The 21,647-nt window shown below is 49.3% G+C and overlaps 1 protein-coding gene across 4 annotated transcripts in view; it reads right to left on the bottom strand.

The window, feature by feature from the left end:
* LHX9 (LIM homeobox 9) overlaps positions 1–19,654 on the bottom strand; it is a 30,780-nt gene extending 11,126 nt beyond the window's left edge. Inside the window, exons 1-3 of one of the 4 annotated variants that reach the window (XM_077332753.1) lie at positions 18,660–19,654; positions 15,112–15,314; positions 11,720–12,087 (exon numbers count right to left, since the gene is read on the bottom strand). In XM_077332753.1, coding sequence (XP_077188868.1) covers positions 11,720–12,087; positions 15,112–15,314; positions 18,660–18,833 — 745 coding nt within the window. In that variant the 5' untranslated portion in view covers positions 18,834–19,654. Of the gene's footprint in view, positions 1–11,719; positions 12,091–15,111; positions 15,315–18,659 lie in introns of all 4 variants that reach the window. The other 3 variants (XM_077332752.1, XM_077332755.1, XM_077332754.1) reach the window with 3 other exon arrangements.
* Positions 19,655–21,647: the final 1,993 nt, after the last annotated feature.

The following is a 21,647-nucleotide window of genomic DNA, read 5'->3' as shown; positions in this document are numbered from 1 at the left end:
AAATCTTCTTTTTTAAAGCTCTCTGTATATTATAAAGGGGGAAAGATGTAATCACTAATCCATTTGCTTTTCACATGCAGGAAGGTGTTTTTTTTAAAACATGGGGGAACATTCAGAAAAATAACAAACAAATACATACATAACACCTGTGCCATGAAGTCTTCCAGTCCAGACATCTACTACCTCTTTCAGCATTAGACCTTTGTGGAAAATAATTAAAGGGGGATGGAGGAAGTGAAGCTCTTTTAAAACTGAAATGCAAAAGAGATCATAATGATCTTTTCCGGCTTTAAACGAGCATTGTGTCCCTTGGATCCACATCTGCTAAGGGAACCAGTGTTTTGAGAGCAAGCTTGCCAGGTTTCACTCCTTTAGCATTATTTTTAAGACAAGCCTCTTCCCTGAGGGAAAAGAAGAACTTTGCTGTACGTTCCCGAGGAATCATTTAAAATCTTGCTCATCATATTTTTGAAACTTCACTAGCTAAAAAATCAGCCAACTGTGGCTAGACCTACGTGCTATACAGCCATTTTTGGAAAATTGAAAATCAGTTTTTTCAAACTACTATTTGGAAAGGGTGGTTGTCAGCAGAGTGGGTGCTTAACCTTTTCTGTATCTTTCACATTTCACCCTTCATAATCACCTCACAACTTGTTTTTATCACATTTGGGGGAGCAGGAATCCTTGCTTCTGTTTTAGATCCATGTTTGTACCTGGAGTGACCACAGAAGCAGTAGTCCTAGCCTGTAAACCAACAATAATAGTTATACTATCCTTTCAAATGTCTCCAGCCTACCCCTGAATTCTGTCATCAATCTCGATGGCTGAGAATTTCACATATTACTAGCAGCGTACTATATTAGTTCACATGTAATTCACATGTGGCTTTGTTTTTAGTTTTTGCTCCATGTTAGGAAGCTGTGATGGGTGCCAGCTTCTGGGATTGTAATGCATATGACTTGCTTTGCTGAAGTGCCTTAGGTGCAAAATTCTGTCAGCACATCAGGCCTCTTTAATATAGACCTCTAGAAACTAAATTCATGACCACCAGCAATGATAGCCATGATAGTCCAGCACGAACTTGAGATATTTCCTGTTCACGTCCTGTTTGGGACTTCAATAACAGGTGGATTGTATTCAGCTTGAAGTTCTGCAGGCTTGTATACATCTATCAGGCAAAATTTCAAAATGAATGTTTGCTTTACATAGGGGAGTGGGGATTATATAATGGAATTCAATTGGCAAGCAATTTCATATCAGTTCACACAGGGCTTCAGCACAAATATTCTAGGCACTATGTTGCAAAAGTTGTAAGTCTTCAGGTGTAAGGTATTGGGTCTGTAGTCAATTTTGCTCCCTCACAACTACTACCCATAAAACCATCATGTGTGATGTGGACAACCTACTTATGATTGAAGGCTTTACCCATGTGATCAGTCACTGGTGGGTGAAACCAAGTACATGCATGTGGACCTTAGATCACGCATTATGCTCTATAGGGGTTGAGGGGAATGCAAATAGGGGTTGAGGGGAATGCAAATCATGAAGTTGCTTCCATACCACAGTGAATCCAGTACACCACCTCCTATGTCACAAGCCCCCATTGTTGTTGTTAGTAATATACATGTTCAGGGAGCAAGAGTGCCACAACTCCTTCATCCTTTAGCAAGGAAGCTGAAAGGACCAGAAAGAAAACAAGTTGAGTGATGGAGAGGGTTTATTTTTAGTAAAATCAGGATTCTTCTTCCTGTCACATGACTAATGTCATGTCACTTCCTGTCTCATGTTTTGAATTTAATGGTTAAAGGTCTTAGGGAGGTTGAAGACCACTGCTGTGTCCTGTGGAAGAACTGTATGAGCCCTAAGAGGTTCTGAATTTAAATCCACAGCAGCTTTCCATTCTGTGCAAGCTAGCTGCATCACTGACATTTGAAAGTATCCTTAGCAGGATTACGCCTCTGGGGAGAAAAGGGAATATATTGCAAACCATTCCCTCATATGTTTTCGGTGCCACTGATGCTGCAGCTGTACTTTCACAGCTGAACTGAGCCAGGTACCAAGAGAAATAACAAATCTTCTAACACCTTGATCCTATTATGTGGGAATAAGTGGATACTGTTATGGGGATACTGTGCAATGCGTTTAGGACTATGGGTGTAAGTAGATTTGTTTTAACTATTAAGCCTGAAAAAGATGTGATCACTTTTCAGGATCTGTTAAGCAAAGCCAGTTCAACCCTGTGGGAAATGGGAAGAGACTTTAATAACACTGCTGAGGTCACAAAGCAACCAATACAAATTAAAAGAAAAGCAAGTGATCAGTTGTAAGGGAATTTAATTAGCCTATATTTAAATCATGTGTCTGAGCATTATCTGATTTCCACACACAGAGACACCTTGGACTACTTCCCAACAGTTGGCTAGATTTATTCAGGAAGCTTGGCCAATCCCCACCCCTGAGAAAATGATGGAAAAGCATACATTATACACTGAACATTACATCAGTCCATGGAGACTGAGATTTTACAGTTTATATATTAAAAAAGAGGTAAAGCATCTCACATCTGCATTTACCCTCCCCCTCCCATAACAAAGAAAACGAAGATCGTTAAACAGTGTTCTTTCTACCGCTGCTTTGTGAGAGTCAAATCAAGAAATGCAAGTTATCTGATTCTTAAACTATGGTCCCTCAAAGCACTGTCAAGTGGTTCCTGGGATGTTAATTAAAATAAATGAACAAGTTTTCTGAGAAGTTTCTGTTTAATGCTGAGGAGGCAAGCTACTTTTTGGCATAAATGGCTAATGTTTAAACTATATGACAACTGCAGCAGAGCACTGGCTGGGAAAGCCCCAAAAGTGGCATGGTAATCAATGAAAGGAGGCACTGCTTTCACTATGTTTGATATAGGATGAGATGAATATTCACATTAACTTTCTGAGGCCATCTATATCAGGATCCAGTCCTGTCAAGTGAAATCTTTCTTGCATTATTTGCTGTGCCTTGATCAATTGGGGTTTCTAAGTCTGAAGTGGGGACTTCCATACTGGCTTTCTTCTCCTTTATCGAGAATCCAAAGTATGTTTGTCTCAAATTATTGTGTTTCTCTTTGGATGGCATCTTTACTTGTTGTAATTGCTTGGTTTTAGCTCATTTTGGACCTTCTATCATAAGTGCAACGTAGTTATTTTATGTCTGAGCCAGGGGTAATTTTTTTTGCTTTGTTTTCAAATTAATGCCTGTTTCAAAAGCATTTATGTCAAAAAGGTTCATTTTTATTGCGATAACTGTTTCTGTTTCCACTGGTTTCAGTGAGAAACATTTCTAACTGCAACATCTTTCATCCAATTGGGATCAAATTATTAGGAACTGTATGCCAACCAAAAGATCACTGTCAGCTTCACATCTCTGTTGAGAGATTTACTGTATGCGGCTCACAATACACCACCACCCTGCTTTTCAGAGCAATGTCAGCAGTGACATGGAAACTCTTATGGGGGAACAAGGGGTCGGATGGAGTCTCCTCAACAACAATAGTTCTAGTTAAGGACTTTTTCCCTCTCCTCCCTGAGACAGCAGCAGTGACAGATTAGATTAGAGTGCTCTTTACTGGGAAATGGGTAGCCAGCTGAAAAAGAGTTAGGTGAATTGGTAAAGTTTTTTCCAATTTAGATTTGCCTTCATAAACACATGTACAATTAATTAACTGGATCATAATTGGTTTTTATAACAGCCAGAATATTTTTCTCATCATCTAACATTCACAAAGGCCACATAAGAGTGTTGTTTACATAGATAAGCATTTTGGTCCATTTTTTGACGTTTCTAGACCATATCACACTCTGCAATTAATTTAGGTACCAAAAATGGTACTTCAGGAATGCCCATGTATATTCTTTGAATCATCTAGTGGGTAAATATACTGGGACTTAGATGCATAAAATTAATTCAAATCCAGTTACTTGAAATTTTCAATTCAGACTTGCCTGTCTACTGAGTGGAACGCAGCCCACCAGTCATATGGGGTGGTCTGCTAGGAGCTCAATAAACCTCTTTTTTTTTTTTTTTTTGCTGCTTAGAACCTTGAAAGGGTGAGGATTGAAGTTCCACAATATGTGGATGGTAACCCATTGGCTTAATAGATAACATGCTAGGCAGGCTCCTTTTAAATTGCGGATAGGTACAATCACTTCTCAGCCTCAGTTCCCCCTCTGTAAAATGTTAACAATAAACATTTACTTCTCCAAACTTCAAAACGCTTCATTTACTTGAAGGCCTATAATTAACAAATAACAGCATGTTGGCCATTAATAAAAATATCATGGGACTCCTCAAGGCATAAGGAATAAGAAATGACTTCAGCATTCTCTGAAGATGATAATAAGGAGTACCATTTTGTGGCCCCAAAATTAAAAGTGATCCACAGCTGAAATGCTAACAATATATTGCAGTGTTTGGCTACCATGCTTTCCTTAGGGTTCAGCTACAAAGTTACTGTGTTCATGACTAAGGGTAGACATCTTAAGAAACAGTCAGCAATGTATTATCTGGGAAAGGAAACTGCCTTGACTTTGGATCAACTCTTGCAGGCATTTACCTCTGTGGTATTTTCCTAGCCCTGAGCAATATTTTGCCACAAAGATTTTCAAGGTAAATACACATGTAAAATGCATAATAAAACAATATGCCAGAGGACATATTTATATTTAGGATTTATTTTTCCCCTGATGGTTCTCACTGTATCACATGTCCTGCTAACATTAACTTCCCAAGTGTCCAGTAAATCCAACCAAGGCGACGCATGCTTGAAGACTGGTCTAAACGACCTATCCCCCTGAGCATTGGGCTCTCTTGCCCTTGCAAACGCCCTCTTTCCATTGGGATTGCCACCTGACCAGAAAAAGTGCTTTGGTCTACTCTTGTGCCTTTAACTGTTCTTTGATTCAGATAAACTTTTCATAGCATGAAGATAAATAATTCCACCTGTACATTTATGGGTGCTGGCTGAAAAGCTGGCCACCCCATCACCAATTAAATGTGCCAAAACAGTCCACACTAGGGAGGCAAGCACCAGAGGAAGCAATTTAAAATAGCCTCTGTTCATCAGGTCTTTCATTCACCCCGGGCCTTACTCTAAATCACAAAATAACCATAAGCTGAAGGTGCATTCCTAAGTAGGAATCCTGCATGGGACTTCATATAGCCCTTCCACTTTTCCACTTGATAATTATGTTGCATTTACTGGAATCAACATGGCATTCCATTTTTGAAAGCAAAAACAAAAATATGGATAATTTCCCTAGTTGTCAAAATAATAATAGACTTAGTTTGTAGAATGTGCATCTCATAATTACTCCCATCCCATTTTTGCAGAGTTTTACTGGTTGGTTTCCATTATCTGTATCCCATCATAAAGCATCTTGTTAACCTTGATGTGCTTTTTAGTCAAAACTGATTCAGTTGGCCTGCTGTCCTAAAAAAAATTGCTCAAATGTCTAGGTGTACTTAAAGGAAGACTTGCCATTATAGATTGTATAACAAGGATCCAGCTAGTCTGATGCTCTAACAGTGGCCAGCTGGATGCCAGTCAGTTTGTTTCTTGCAAATTCATATCTAGAAGACTGTTCTTTTTCAATATAGAACTAAAACTGCAAATAGAGAAGTGTTTGATTTAAAAATTACTCCGGAATTTACAGCCTGATACACAAGCTGTCCATCATCCCCAAGAACTCCTTGTGCCAGGATACTAATCAACCCATTTATTTGCTTTTTGCCAGTAGATAAAAATAAAAATATTCCTGTGTACAACAGCTTTTCCTGGTTGTTTCAGTTGTTGCAATCCTATTCATGCTTCCTTGAAAATAACTTTCACGGATTTCATTCCTCAAGTAATTGTGCAAGGGATTGCAAATTTAGGATCCTGATGTACATTGTATGTCATGTTGCAGATTGCTCTTAAGAACCTGTTTTCATGAGAAAACTAATAATCAAATTAGCTCATGAGTCTTGAACTTCATTTGTGAAGCCTTATGCTACGTGGTTACTAGAAGAAAGCTCCTGTGATTCCAGGAGAACTTATTCGCACAAATAGTATTTAGTCTGTTTTTCATGCCCAGTTCTTCATACATGAGAGAACCTTAGAGCCTCATGTTAGTCACATATAGTACACATAGCTTCAGAATTAGCTATGCATAAAAAGGAGGGGATAATCATTTTAATAATCCAAAGCGATGTTTTTCTGTGTGTTTACATTAGGAGGTGGGGATATGGAGAAATGGCTTTTAGTTTGAAAATAGAGGGCCAGATTGAATCTACTGTCAAATAAATCAAGAAAACATAGAAACCTAATAGGAATCAGGAAGAATATATGCTTTCCTCAAATACATAAGAAAGATCCCCATCATAAATGGGCCCAGTGTCTTTCCAATAAATCTTACCAGTGCTTCTGACTCAAACCTAATCTTCTCCTTTTAAAATATATTTTTAAATACCACATTCCTGCTGTCACTTAGTCATCATCCTAAGAAATTGATCTATTGATGCAGAAGAGCTAGCTTTTCTTGAGTGGTATGCAGAAATTATTCATTTGTACGTATGAGTTCCAAATCAAGCCAAAAGGTCTTTGGACTTTGGAAGGGACGGGTGGACTAGAGTTTATGTAAAGGAAGAGGGGCTGCATTGGAATTTTCAGAATGGAACTGAGAAGGGTTTACAGTTGGGAGCAAAGACTTTAATAGGCAGACGTGCCCCCCCCCTCCACACACACACCATACTGAGCCTTCTACTGTGTTCCTACTAGGGGTGTTATGTTTAAAGCCTTTGAAAAGGCTGCAGAGAGGGGAAAACTCCACTGTGCACAACTTCCCCCACCTCTTCAGCATTATGCTGATGGGAAAATAACACATCAGGCAAAATTCTTTTCTAAAATAATCTTTCTTCCAGACAAGTGTTTGAATGCACATGAGCCCACAGCGTTTTGACATAATCCCAAATTTCCTACGAGAAGTCAAACCTAGTTTATTTCTGTTTTTGTTCTGAATTGCTAATGCTTCAGAAGGAGGCTTGGCAAATGGGTGGAAACTGGCTTCCTAAAATCTGCCATCTTTTGTTGTCTCACATGTTTAAGGCCAACACATCAGTTAACAGCCAGCTCAAAATTTAGAAACTCTCTCCCCCCAGCTTTCTCTGCCCTGTCTTCCTTTCTGAGGATTTCTCCCTTCAGAAGCCACCAGAGGTCACTGCTACATTCATTTGACAGTTCCAACATGTTGGAAGTTAGAATTTTGGAGGAAAGGATTTGGAGAAAGCAAGGTTTCTTTTTTTTTCCTGGTGGAAAATGTTACAGCTCCTGTTTGAGCCCAGAATGAAATGCAACTCCTACCCCAAAAAAGATGGGTGGGGAGCATAGAGGTCAATTGCCACATACATTCCATGGAGTAAGGACTTTTAAAAACTCACTCTGCTGTGCCTCACAACACTTCAGTTCTATTGCGTGCCTTGAATTGCCTGCCCCGAGATGAAGTCACTTCATTTGCCATGCAAAAAGCTCAGTACATCTTCTCTTTGTACCCCATTGCCAAACAAAAGAGAAAATGCCACTGTATGCCTTCCCCTCCCCACTGCAGCACTACAAATGAGTCAAACTTATTTCTTCTATACAATTCTTTAAAGCAATAGACTTCTGACCCAGTCCCAAATCATGTAAAAGAAAACTCTAGGGCCTCATATCTGAATAAATGGGTTTACACCTCTGATCCTGTGTGGGTTTACTCAGAAGGAAATGGAGTCCAGGCTATCCCCAAGTAAGTTTATTGTTATATAGTCTCCTAACAGGTACTCAGTGCGATTTTCATGTCTGCATATGTAAGACTTCATATATGCAGATATAAAAAGCAGCATTAAAATGATTGTCAAGATTCTATATAATTGATTCATTGCCAGTAAGACATGAACCCAAATGCAAAGAGGAACATAATCTGGAAATAGGCATTAATTTGTTCCTAAACAGGCTGTGTGAAAGAACTAAGTCCTAAAATCAAAAGGCAGATTCACATGCAATATTAAGGCTGCATGCACCCTGTTCTGTGAGTAAATATCAGAATGTACTTGATTTGTGTTCTGAATGGACACCTCGAAGAAGTCTTCATGCATGATCCCATGCAAATCTACTTGAAATCAATCGGGCTTGCTCCAATCAAAGGCTTAGTCAGTAAAAATGCCTCTGAGCAGAGAACACACGTCACTTCTCTGTGTTATTGCCACAGGAGGGAAACAGACCCATTACAAAACCAAATGTATATTCTAGCCAATTTTACTTCAAAACTGGGGGAAAGAAATGCAAACACCTATTTAAGCATTTAAAATATATGCCCACCTTTCACTCAAGCATTTCAAAACAATTAGCTAAAACCAGCATTAACACAGATACAAATATATTGCAGACTAATCTAAACACCCCAGTCCTCAAACTGGCAGACCTTGGTGAAACTGATCAGTGGGTACTGTGCTCCTTTCTTAAATGTTCCCTTCTGCCTGACATATTCCTCATGCAAGAAGACTTTGACATGGGGAGGCTGAGCCCCCAGAGCATTTCGAAGAGATCCCATCAAGCAGAGAAGTGCACTGCATGTCCCCTGAATGATGCAATCAGCTCTTCGTTCCAAATGCCAGGTCAGCCTGACGTGCATTTTCTCAGAAATGCCCTACTTTGCTCTAGACTGTAAGACTTCTTTCCAAATAAGCTGTGTGGGATGGCTGTCGCTACAGCTACATTTTTACTAGGAAGGTTGCATTCCTAGGATGAAAATCCTGTCGAATACAAGGGGAATACTTCTGCATAAATGTGTATATGCTTTGGAACAGATCAAAATACATGTATTATTTATTTTCTTATACCGCCCTCCCATATGGCCCAGGGTGGTTTACATTACAACACATTTAAGACAGTGGATGGTTTTCCATCACACAAGCCCTTAATATGATTTGGGATGCTGTTTCACTGATTGTGTGCATTTGATAATTTTGTTAAAGAGGAACAAGAAGCAAATGGTAAGTACTTCTCAATACAATGCACAGTTAGCCAGTGTATTCACATTATTACAGCTGTGTGAAAGTCAAGCAGTTGCTTGTGGGAAGAAGCTGACCAAACAGTTTCTTTGTGCTAAGGATTTTTTTTTTTACCTAGGCAACACCTGAGCTTCTGATGAAGTAGGTTGTTGTCTGAAAAAATTCTTGTTGCGTAGGCTGCAACCCTGCTCTTATAGAAAATAGCAGAACTAAAAGCAGGATCACACCCTTATTATTTGGATCCTCTTATTTGGAGATTCTTGCTTCCCACTAAACAATGACCAAGAACAGATCATTATCCAGAGAATATTTGAATTAAAGTTTTAAGTATCTTTCCAAACTACTTAATTTACTTCAGTGTAATTGTAATGGTCACCATTCTTACACCTTCAAAATTGCAGTTATCTCCATATTTATTCTTGGAACAATTCAGCCTATGTTAAGCCTGTTTAAATTCCCATGGGTAAAGATACACGTACAGTTTAGCAGTGCAGTCAAAGTCAGTGGCTTTAGGATTGTTCTACAATTCTCCCCTTGAAAGCAAATGCATTTTAAAGTTGCCATTCCACGTGAACTTGACTGGGCAGTAAAACCATTTTAGGTTTTTTAAAGGATGCTATCCTTTTATTAACCATGATGATGATGAAGCTGCACTGCTTTGGAAATCATGGGTCTGCTCCAAAATTAATTGTTCAGTAATTGCACCAATTTGAGTGATTTCAGCTGTTCCTGTAGTATAGATTTTGAAGGATTTAATGGATTTAGTGAAATGAGCATCTGAAGTGCCTTATTTCACCAGATAAGAGAGGAGGCTGGTAGGAAATTGTTTGTTTTGTTTTCTTTTTTGTTTCTTCAGGGAACTGTACAGGAGAAAGGTCTCCTGTGCAAACCCCATTAAACTATAAGGTAGCTGATTCTGCGAAACGATTCTCCAACCACAGGACAAGTCCTCTTATTTGAAGTTTTCTGCATCTTTGCTTTCTTGACTTCATAAAACTCATCCAAAGGTTCTTCTCCTCAAAACCCAAGTCCCCCTCCTGGGATTTTATAACTATCTCGGTACTGGAGTGTTTTAATCCTAAAAACAAAGTCAGTCCAAAGCAAAAATGAATGCATGTAAGAAATCTAAACCTTTAATTAAGTTATTGGTTTAGATAGACAGACACATATTTTCTTCTTCTAAAAGTGTGATAGGTAGTGAATCCCTGCCCCCCCCCCCCTTACATGATGGTAGGACCTGGAATCAAGTAATTCTGGACTTTTTTTACCCCATGCCTTCAACATGCTTATTCAGAAGTCGGGAAATGGCTTTAAGCTTGGTGGGATTTATCGTGGTGTAAATGTGCCCAACAGGCTCCGAACTGACGTCCCGTTTGAAGGGCCTGCTCCCTTCAAAACCACTTGGACGAATCCCAAGCTATCCAGCTGTGGCTAAATGGTGCCCAGCTTGCTTTCCATCGAAGCAGACATTGCTTGCTGGCTAGCGTGCTTTAGGGAGAAGGGAGGCACATGAGCAGTGCTTATATGCCAATTTCCACCAACTGTGGGCCTGGGGGCCACCCTTCTTGCCTGCCCGAACAAGTGCGGTGGGCAGCCCTCTCCCTGGGCCAGCCCTGTCCCAGGCAGCCTTCCCTCCTCCGCCTCTAGATCCTGCACAACCCCTGGCAGAGGAGAGGCGCCTCTGCACGCCTGGCCCGCCCTTTGGGGCCTCGGAAGCAGCACAGCAGCCAGAGATGCCAGTGTCATCTCCAATTAGCCACAAACAATTCTGGCTGGGCTGGCTCCCCTGCCCCCGCTGGTCACCCCATCACATCAGAGGGCAGGCACTTGCCAGGAGGGGCGGGGAGAGGAGAAAGAGCAGTGGGGGTGCATGCCCTGGTGGACCAAAGCATGAACCGGATGCATCAGTGCAACTGTGGAGTGCAGCCCTTGGTTCTGCAGCAGTGTGGGAGAACCCTTTCCAGTCTCTCAACTCCTGGCAGATTTTCTGCAGGCCTCTGTGCTCCAGATCTGACTGGGCGCCCATTCTAAGGAGCACATTGTCGGAAGGCAAACAGGGGCCATCCCTGCTCCCCCTTTCCCTCCTTCCTGAAGGGCTAGATCCCACCAACCAATGCACAGCCTTCTCCCAACTAGTTGCACGACTCAAGTTTTGTCCACAGGAGAGGGGAATCAAATTGCCTGAGTTAGAGCTAATGGGAGGGGGGCATGTTCTGCTCCAGGACCTCCTGTCTGAGGGCTATTTCATAGGCAAGTACCAGGCAACCTGCTGGGCAGCTCTTTGGGCATCAGCTACCCTGGTACCCAAGCCAAGCAGGGGGGAAGGCAGATGGGGCAGAAAGAGGCCACACCAAAAAGTGCATGTCGGGAGAGTGCCTGTCCTGCACTGTTTCCATTCTGCGCACTTTGGCTGATGCACTCTGCAACTGGCCTTTTCTGCACAAAAATCTCAACTTCTACAGTGTATTAGCCAACATCTGCAGAAGGAGGGCTGTGAGGGGGGAGGTGTCTTCCCCCCCCCAAGTCACGGCCTTTCAATGTCCCTGCCCCGCAGGTTCCTCCAGCTGCGGACCTGATGGAGCGCAGAGAGTACCCTGCCTCCCTGCCTGCCTGCTTGCCGCATCAGCTTGGCCCCAGCGGCCGGGGCAGCACTCACCAGCGTTGTAGGCGACGAGGTCAACGCCGAGGGCGGGGCTCTTCCTCTTCCTGGGCCGGCCTTTCTGGACGGTGCCGGTGCCGTTGAAGTAAGGCAACGCCAGGCCGCCGCCCTTAGCCGCCAGCTCGGTGTAGCTCAGTTGCTGCGGCGGGTAGGCAGCGGGGTCGGCGCCCTGCAGGATGCTCTCGAAGTGCGCCCGGCAGTAGACCACGTTGTCTTTCATGCCAAAGTGGTCGCCCGTCGTCAGCGTCTTGTTGCACGTGGTGCAGGTGAAGCAGCTGAGGTGGTAGACCGAGTCCCGCGCCCGCATCACCATCTCCGAGGCTGAGATGCCCAGGTGGCAGCGGGCACATCTCTGCACCGAGAACCTTCTGGGGGGAGGGAAGCGCAGCCAGTGAGCGCCCAGCCGATGCCGACACCCCCCCTCCGCCCTTCAGGAGCAGCCTGGGACCCCAGGATGGAAGCACCCCACCGAGTTCTGGCACTGCGGCCGGTGAGGATAGCGGCCTGAAGGGGTGGCAGCCTTGTGGATGCTCTCCAAACGCACCTCCCACAGAATCCGGAGCAGGCCCTTGGAACGGCCCCGGGGGAGGTAGGCGGGAGACCCTGCCAGAGCCATGAGGAAACAGGCCTTCAGGAGCACCAGTCCAGCAGTCCAGCCGTAGGAGGGAAAGGGAGAGGTGGAGCCGCTGGCCTGGGCCCCCACAGCCTGCCCTCAAATGTCTCGCCGTCTGACTTGAGAAAAAGCACCCCCCCCCCCCGTCCTGCTAGGAAAGCACCTGTTTAAGGTGCCCTTTGAAACCACCCTGGCCCACTGGGCTTACTTCGGATTGAGCCCCCCCCCCAAAAAAAAGAAAACCACAGAAGGTCTTCTTCACCTATACTGCCCCCTGATTTTCCATGGTTTGTGCGCATGCCCAGCATGCAGGTGCCTTTTCAGTGGGCCACTCTCCCTTTTTCAGGTAACTTGCCTCTTGTTAATCTCGTGCCCTTAAAAAGGCGAGATCTTTATACAATTGGAAGGGGCTATCAAGAATTATACGAGGATGGGGGAGCGGGATAGGTGTTTTTTACAGGCAGTCTTTTTTTTTTACATGTCCCTTAGAGAAGACCCTTTGTGATGTGATGTCATTAACATGGAATTATTATTTTTTAATTAGGTTGCCCAATGAATCGAGGGGGTAATTTAAAAAATATGTTAAAACTTTGGTCTGCGATGGCCGCAGCGCTAGCTAAGCGATTGTGCCCAGCAAAACCTACTTCTGGGGAATCTTGCCTCAAGGCTGACTCCCTGGCCCACAGAGCAATCCATTTGCTGGCTCGGGAGAAAGAGGCTCCCACAGAATCACCCCGGAATGGCTCAGGGGACAGGGCGAGCCCCCCCTCTTAAGCCACCAAACTCGCCCCCTGCCTCCTCTGCCTTTTACACGTACTGAGGGGTGCTCTTCTGAAGACCCTGGCAGACAAGCCCTGAGAGGCGACGAGTGGGGGCCCCAGGCCAAGCTCTAGTCCGCACGGCTAGCAAGCAAGCGACTCCGGGATGGCCCCTCGCTGAGCCCTCGAGCAGCAGCCTCATCTTGCGGCTGAAACGGGGCCTTTCCACCGTGGCTCTGCAAGCCTAGCGCGCCGGTGGGTGGTGGGTGGGTGGGAGGAAGGAAAGCGCCAAGGCGTCCAGCAGGGCCCTGGCCCCGGCTCTGCGAACATTTGACCTGCAGGCCCTCCCCGCCCCAGCCTGCCTGCCTGCCTGCCTGCCTGCCTTTGTGCGGGTCCTGCTGGCCCTGGAAGGGGGGACGGAGAGGAAAGCTGGAGATGAATTTCGTTTCCGGCGGATCTCTTGCGCGCGCTCTCACTGGCGGAGCAAAGTGACCCGAAGGAACGCCTTGTTGGTTAACGGAACGGGGGAGGAAAACAAAGGCGGACGGGGCGACCATTCGCTTCCAAAGAGCACAGAGCCGACCCAAGCCAACTTCGTGGCCTGGAGGGGACTCCGGCCGGCAACTCAGCGCCTCGGGGGCGCTCGGAGGGGCTTGCGGGGACCAGAGCCCCCCCCCCCCCCCGGGGCCGGGATCGGAGGCTGCGGCGCTGCGCCCTCTGGGCTGGCGAAATATCAATGGGAAATTGTTCCAGGCAGCCGTGGGACGGTCCGGGGTTTTTAAAGACCACAAAACCCCACCGTGGCTCTGTCGGAAAGGCTGGCGAGGCCCGCCTGCGTCTGTTTAATGAGGAAAGAGAGACGAGGCTTGTCTGCTGGCGGCTCCGGGCTAACGAGGGAGCGCGGCCAGGCTGCCCAGCGGGGGAGGCCGATCTGGTTCAAGAGAAAGGCTCCGGCTGCTGCGGGAGAGGAGAGGGAAGGGGAGGCGGAGGGGGGGCAGGTCATTGCCGGCCTGAGCGCATTTCTGCGGTCGGGAAGGGGCACCGTCGGGCCCTGCGAGGAAACTAACTTGGCCCCGCTTTCACGCCTGGGCACAGGCGGGCGAAGAGGCAGAGAGCCCAGATCCGCGGGAGGACATCGGGGCAGGTGACGGTCGCTCCCGAATTGTCACGAAGCGGCCCTGGTCCGGGGCGAACCTAAGCCGGCCTTACCGTCGGCGCCTTCGTCCCCCGCAGCGGTCCTCAAAGACCAGCCTTTGCCTCCCCCTCCCCTCTCTCGAAGGGCCGCCGCAGCTTCCCGCGGCCGGGGGGGCCAAGAGGCTCCGGCCTGCCAGGCCAAGCCATGGAGCCAGAACGTTTCGATGCCGGCCGCCTGCCCTTTCGGCTGCGCGTCGCCATAGTTTCCCCAGGGCCTGTCTGTCGATGAGATCGAAGGAAGAGCCGGGATCCTGCTGCTAAAACCAGCAGCGGGATTTTTTCGGGGGTCCCTCAAACATAAGGAGCCATTCACACGTGCACGGCTGACTTGATTTCTCTGCCCTGGCTTCATGCGCCCAGGACCGGCAGCTGGCTGTGGCAGTTTCCCCGTGGCCTTTGGACCTGTTTTGACAGGGGAAGCCCTGACGCGCAGCTGGCTGTTTCACACGTGCAAATCCAGGCTTGCAACTAGTTAGGAAGGTTAGCCTGGAAACTGCTCCAGGCGGACTTAGTTCTCCCATTTAGACGACGCTTTTGAGGGGCCTGCCTCCAGGGTGCTGCCTCTCTTGCCTCTCCCACCCCTGACCCTGCCTGCGTCACCCGGTTAGGGATCACAGCACGTGTGAATTAGACCAGACTCGGGAACTACCCAAGAGCATCGAAATTCCGGAACCTTGGAGGGGGGGAGGCTTTCCATTCGGCAAAGGGGATTTTTTAAAAACCTTCCCTTCTTCAAGGGTGTGCAATCCCCCTCCCTCCTCCCCCCACAGAAAGAAAACCAAACCCGGGTCGTCCTCCCCCCCCCCCCGCGGGGGCCGCTGTACCTGTAATAGTCCTCCTTGCAGTAAATGCTGCCGTCCTTGGCGAAGCACGTGAGTTCTGACTCCAGGGCCAGTTTACATTCACAGCACTTAAGACAGCGGAGGTGCCACTGCTTGTCCACCGCCAGCAGGTAGTATCTGTCGGAGATCTTGCCGCCACACCCAGCGCACAGGGCAGGCTTCTCCGGGCTCAGGGGAGGCATGTTCTGAAAACCAACCGGGAGGGGGGAAACCGTCTCACAAATATCAAAACAAGGCCATGTGCAAGGCAGACCATGGGGGGGGGGGGGACGGGTCTGGAGGCGTCTGGGGAGGGCAGTCTCGGGAAGGCAGCCTCCCGCTCAGGGGCCCCCGGGGAACTGCCTAAGGGAGGGAGGGGGGGCTTTCCTGGCACCGACTCCGGAGTTTCTCTCCCCCGCCCTCCCCCGAGCTTTGAAAGTTGGGTGCGACGGCCAAAGATGGACCGAACGCATTTGGGACGGGAGTTTTTGCTTTGGGAGACTCCGGGAAAGCGACCCCCTGCACTTTGGACTTTGGGTGGGGTTTGAAATGGGGGGGGGGGGAGGCAGGGTTTTTCTCCTCCGGGCTCGGCTCTTTTTTCGGCTTCATTCGCGAGGAGACCTTCTCCCGGCCCGAAACCCCTGTTCGAGAACCCAGGCGAAGCCGGGGAGCCCAAAGGATCGGGGTCTGCAGGCATTCGAGAGGCCCGCGCGAACCTCGCCGGTTTCTGCCGCCTAGACGGCCACGAAAGCGGCTTACCGTCCGGGAGCCGGCGGTCCCTTGACCTCTGGCGACCCAGCAGGCAGAGCTGCTCCCCCCCCACACACACACACACACGTGGCCGGGCTGCCGGGGCTGTCACCGGAATGGCCCGACTCCTCCCTGGCTCTGCCATTCGTCCCCGGCCCCACCTTTGTCAGTCTTCATTCTTGTTTGCGCAAACTTTTTGGTAACGCGCCTGCCCTCCATCCCTCATCTTCACAGTCTTATTCCCCTTGCGTTGTTTTTTTTTTAAACTGGAATTGCGACCAAACCACTGATGTAGTTTAGAGATTCTTGTTATTCTAGCAAGGCATTCGATTAGGCGACACATTTTCCTTATGCTGCAAATGAGTTGGCCATCTTTTCCTGACGCTGTTTGCTGCTTTCCTGCTCATTTCCTCTCTCCTTAGACGTGGGGTGCCCTCCCTTCCATTCCGTCCGAGGAAGTGGGCCTGCACGCGAAAACTCAGGGCTTCAGTCAAACTCGGTTGGTCTTACTGATGCCCCAGGACTCGACCTTTGTCCTGCCAGCTTCACCAAGATTCTCACCGTCTCCTGTTATGCCTATTCCCAGATATATTCCTGGCAGGAAGCTCCGCTGGGCCTTCCTGGCGAGTAGACCGCATCCCAGAGGATCTCGAGGGCGTGTCCTGCCTAGGGTTACCCGTCATTGGGACCGAACATTGCGTCCGTCATTGGGACCGAACAGCAAACGTGGCCTGTCGGGGTTTTAAAAGGGTCGGAAGTGTTGTTTTTGTGGAGTCTGGTTAACTGAAAATGGCCTTTCGCTGCCCTTTTAAAAACGAAAACACGCGGCCTTTAAAGCTTCCTGCCGCCCGGATTGTTCATCTGAAATCCCCTTAACAAGGAAAGAGGAAAAACTCCCCCCTCCCTTTCCAGGTCCACCACGGCCTATTAAAACCGGGGCTGGTTTTGTAAAAAGTTTGTCTTTTGAAAGCCGGGAGAGGCGGCAGGCGGGAGGAAGCTACCTGTGCTCGAAGGCGCCTGTAAACGCCTGGCAGAGCGCGTGGTTTTCAAAGACACCAAACAATAAACTTCCAGTAGCCAGACACGACTCGCAGGGCTGCTGGCCTCCTTTCTCTGCGCCTCCCGCTCCCGCTCCCGCCCCGCCGCCGCCGAGGGCAGCAAGTTGGCGGCTCTGGCGAATCCCTCCCGAATGGACACGGCGGAGGAGGAGACGCCGGCTCCAAGAGGCCAAGGCGGACTTTCTCCAGGCCCTCTCTGCGGTGCCCTGCCGAAGCTCTGGGATTTAGGGGGAGGCGAGGAACTTCCTCCTTTGCCCTCTTTCTTTCTTTCTTTCTTTCTTTCTTTCTTTCTTTCTTTCTTTCTTTCTTTCTTTCTTTCTTTCTTTCTTTCTTTCTTTCTTTCAGCTAGCTAGCTATCGGAATTAAACCACCTGAAAGGGGCCGTATCTTTCTCGGTCTCTCTTTATCGAGAGAATACGAAATATGATTCCATTTCAAATCTCCTCGGCATTGCTGCCATTCCCGGGGATGCAGGAGGGGGGAAAAGATAAAACGGTTGCTTTACAGTTTGGGTGGGTTTCTTTAAATAATATTTGCTATTTTTTCCCGAAGAGCGATGTCTTTTCCCGGGCCTGCCGTTGTGGCTCGCCTTTGCAAATCCAGGGCATGAAGCACTGGAGAGGAAAATGCTTTCGAGAGAGAGAGCTGGAATGAATCTCTGCATCCGAGCCTCCCCCCTCCCCAATTAATGCTTTGTTGTCGGTTGTTTTCAATGGACCTCTCCTCACAGCATTTCATTGATAGCAGCTTGGACTTTTAGAAAGCCTCCCTGAGCCAGTCGGCTGAAGCGATCGCTTTCGGGACGGCGCCATTCGACCCTTCCCCGGCCATGCTGAGGATGAGGCCAAGGCTCCTCTCCGGAGCGGGATCCTGTCCCCAAGGCGAGCCTTGCTCCAAGCTGCTTCTCAACGCCTTGCCCAGCCCCGCGTCGTTCTCCTGTTCTGCCAGCAGACTGACTTGGAAGGGAGTCACGCTGGCTCCCGAGGAGGACTGGGGCCCTGACCACTCTATCGGAGAGCCAGCGAACCAGACTCCCCCTCCCCAGCCCACCCCACGGCTCCGGTCGGAAATGTTATTGGAGGGAAGTGCCAATAAACTTATATCCAAACAGGCAGCTTTTATTAGAATCGGGCCTGGCGGACGTTTGGGACGGCGGGATTTTAAGACACCCGGCCGCATAATCCGGCCACCCTTAGCCCCTGATGGCAAGTTTGTGCTAGGAATTGGCCCGGGGGGGGGGGGCTCGATCTGAAGCACGCTTCCTCGGGAGTAGGCGCCACTTAATTCAACCTGGCCCTCTCCACACCCACTTAATTTAGAAATACTTCCCGTTGGCTGGATCTTGCTCTTTGTTTTGGACATTTCTGAACCCCCCCCCCAAAAAAAAAAAGAATGACAAGCTCGGCTTCATCTCCTGCACACCCTTGGCGGGGAGGGAGTCCCACTGAAGGGAGCGCCAGGAGGCCTCCGGAGCAAACACGAATCCTGCTGTTAAAAAGTTTTTTTGTTTGTTTTCGTTTCGGACGGTGGTGGTGGTTTTAAAGATGGAAACGGCCTGGAAATCCGAGTGGGACAAGATGGATTCCCCTTCCCCACCCCCCAAATATACACCAAGACCCCCTGGCCCTCGCCGAGCGTTGCCGGCCATCCCCCTTCCCCGGCCGCCGGGGGGGGGGTGTTAAGCGGCTCTCCCTCCGTCCCTCCCTCGGTCCCTGCTCGGTGCCGCCGCCCGCCGGGCCTTACCGCTTCGCGGCCGTTCAGCTGGCCGGCTTTGGCCAGGCGCGACTCGCTCTTGGAGCGCCGCTCCATCTCCTCCATGATGCCTTGGATGTGGCCGCCGGAGATGCCGTGGAAAAGCATGGCTGGGGGGCGGAAGGGACACGCGTTGCCTTCGGCTCGGCACCCCACTATTTCCATAGACGGGCCCTTCCCAGAGCTCCGCCGGTCACAGCATCCGAAGCGCCCGGCCCGGGGGGAGGGCCCGGGGAGGGGGGGGGCGGCGGAGGGGACTCCCCCCCGCCCTGCGCTCAAGGATCGGGCTCCGGGCGCAGAGAGGCAGACCCGAGCCGGGAAGAAGGGGAGCGCCGGGGCGGCTCAAGGGCCTGGCTCTGCGGCGTCCTGGACGAAAGAGAGAGAGAGAGAGAGAAAGAGGGGGGCAGGGGGAGGGAGGGAGGGAGAAGGGAAAGCGCCGCCAAAGCGAGCGGCACACCCGGCTCGGGCTGGAGGCAAAAGCCCCGCTTCCGTCGTCGACTTCTTGCTCGTCTTCTTCTTCTTCGGGGAGGAGACCAAGAAAAGCCCAGCCGGGGTGGGGGTAGGGGTAGGGGTGGGGGTGGGGGGTTGCCTTGAAAAGTCACGGCGAGGACGAGGCTGATGAGCGCGGTGGCGGCGTCCCCCGGTTGCTCGCAAAGTTCCCAGTTGCCTCTTGGATGGGTTTGGGAGTGAAGCTGGTCGGCGCTCCGTCCAATTTGTTGGAGGCGAAAGCCAACCCAGTCGGGGTAATGCGGTGGGAGGAGCCCGCGCGCCCAGGGGCTGCCACCGGTGCCCCCCCCTCCCCCCCCTTCCCGCACAGACAACAAAGAGCTGTCAAACTCCTCTCGGCCCCCACGGGGATGGGCCAGCGGTGACAAATCTTCCAGGGAGGGGGGAGGTGGAGACCCCCCCTTCTCACCCTCCAGGGGGAAAAGGCACGGAGCCTCGGCGCTGCCTTGAGGGGGACCGGCCTGCGGGCCCAGACTGGGTTCCTACCCTACCCGCCTCCCCCACCCACCCACCGCCCCTTCCCTTCCTAAATCCCTGCCCTCCTCAAGTTCAACGCTGTTAACAATGGGGAGGGGCCGGGAGGGAAGCCGAGGGATTGGTTTGAATGAAATTGGGCAGGAGGGAAGCTGGTGAGCAGACCGGGGAGGTATTTGTCAGCATCCGGAGCAGGGGACAGCCGGTTGAGGCAGCTGAACCCCCCTCCCCCGGGAGTCAGTGGTCTCGGGGCCTTTGCAACGCCTAAGCAGGGTCTCCCGGATCCCAACCCGATCTGGAGTGTCAGCTCAAGGTGGCCAAAGTCAGCCACTCCTTTGCAGCCTAACGGGATCTCGACCGGGCTGGAGGGCGACCGCGCGGGAAGTTGTGGTGGGGACCCCGTCCGATTCTCTCGGGAAGCGCCGCGTGGGGCGTGCGGAGGGGTCCGTTTGCCCAGGCAGACCCGCCCCACGTCTGCCCTCGCCCAGAGTTTGCCGCGGCTGAGAAAGTCCCGCAAGAATCTTCCTTTCCTGGGTTCGAGGGCTCCCGAGCGGAATGAGTCCCGTTCCAGAGTTTCTCAGATTCGCCGGGCATTATTTCCTATGGTTAACGGTGAGGGGAAGGAAGGAAGGAGGAGAGAGAGAGAGAGATTCAGCCCTCGAACTTGTTGGGAGCTTGAGGTTTGGCCAGAGATGGGCTTCATCTTGGAGCTCATTCACATTCTCTCTTAACAAAGCAGGTGAAGCATGATTCCGGGGACCTCTTTCATTGTGTCCAGGCGGCTGAGTAGCAAACTTTCGAGTTGCACAGAGCTTTGGGGGCCAGGGCAGGACGGAGATTTCCATGCCATTGGAAATGGTGCTACTCCAACCCGTCCTTTCGCCTTTTGCTATAGCAAATGCGGGGTTCTTTCATTCTATTGGGCATCATGATATCACAATTGAATAGCGACCCCCCCCCAAAAAAATATTTTTCTTCTCCATATTCACCTTTCACATTACACCTCCCCCATTCTGTTTTCCTTTCCTTTCACCCACTCTTTAAAAGGCTGGTACTGACAATCCTTTTGTTCCCTTTAGTACTCCCCATCCCAGAGCTCAGTAGGGTTCCTGAAGCCCTTCCCTTAATACTCACCGTACCCCCCCCTCACACACACAGCCACTCCCTTTCCTGCTAAAGGACTGGCTGGAAGAGCCAAGCCCCCATTTTGCACAGTTTAAAGGGGGGCTGGGAAAGAATCCCCACATCAATCCAGCCATAACAAGAAAGTTATCACACACACGTAGGAACAGTTTTTCAGGGAAGTCAATTAAGTGAAATAAACTTTTTATGATGATTATGATGATTTTTTAAAATCCTTTCTGTTGGCAACCTCGAGGGCTGTGTGTTCACTGTTTGACCTGTCATCACAAACAAAACCTCCAGGTGAGGAAGGACCGAAAAGAAAGCTGTCCTGCGAGGCCTTTCCTTGAGCAAGCTAGCCTCTTCTGTTCTGGCGCTCAGCATGCAGGAGGAGACCAGGCTGGACTGGCCAAGAAGGGGACTTGCTATTGATTTGCTTGCCTCATGGCCGAATGGGGAAACGATAGAAGGTCTGTGTTGGTGGGAGATGGGTGGTGGGTAAGTGGGATTTTGCTCAGAAAGAAAGGGGAGGCAGGTAGGGAGTGATATTAAGATGGTAGAGGAGCAGAACCAAGAATAATCAGCTCTTTGGCTTTTTGTTGCTGGTGACCGATGTCAAAGAAGAGTACAATGCACTTTCTACGTACTTTTGCATCTGGATTTTCCCATGCAAAATCTAAAGGGCATTGGAAGTTCATTAGCTAACTTACAGCCTATGCTTTTGTACCCAGCTTTTCTCTGGCAGGAGTCCGAAAGTGGCTGACAATTGTCTTCCCTTCCTCTCCCCACAACAGGTTGAGTGAGCTCTGCGAGAACCATAGCTGGTCACCGGGCAATCCGAACGAGAATCTGCCGCTCTTAAGCACCAGATCGGCT

Source organism: Paroedura picta, chromosome 4 (genome assembly GCF_049243985.1).
Source record: "Paroedura picta isolate Pp20150507F chromosome 4, Ppicta_v3.0, whole genome shotgun sequence".
Taxonomy (NCBI): domain Eukaryota; kingdom Metazoa; phylum Chordata; class Lepidosauria; order Squamata; family Gekkonidae; genus Paroedura; species Paroedura picta.
This window is presented reverse-complemented; position numbering and strand designations above follow the sequence as displayed.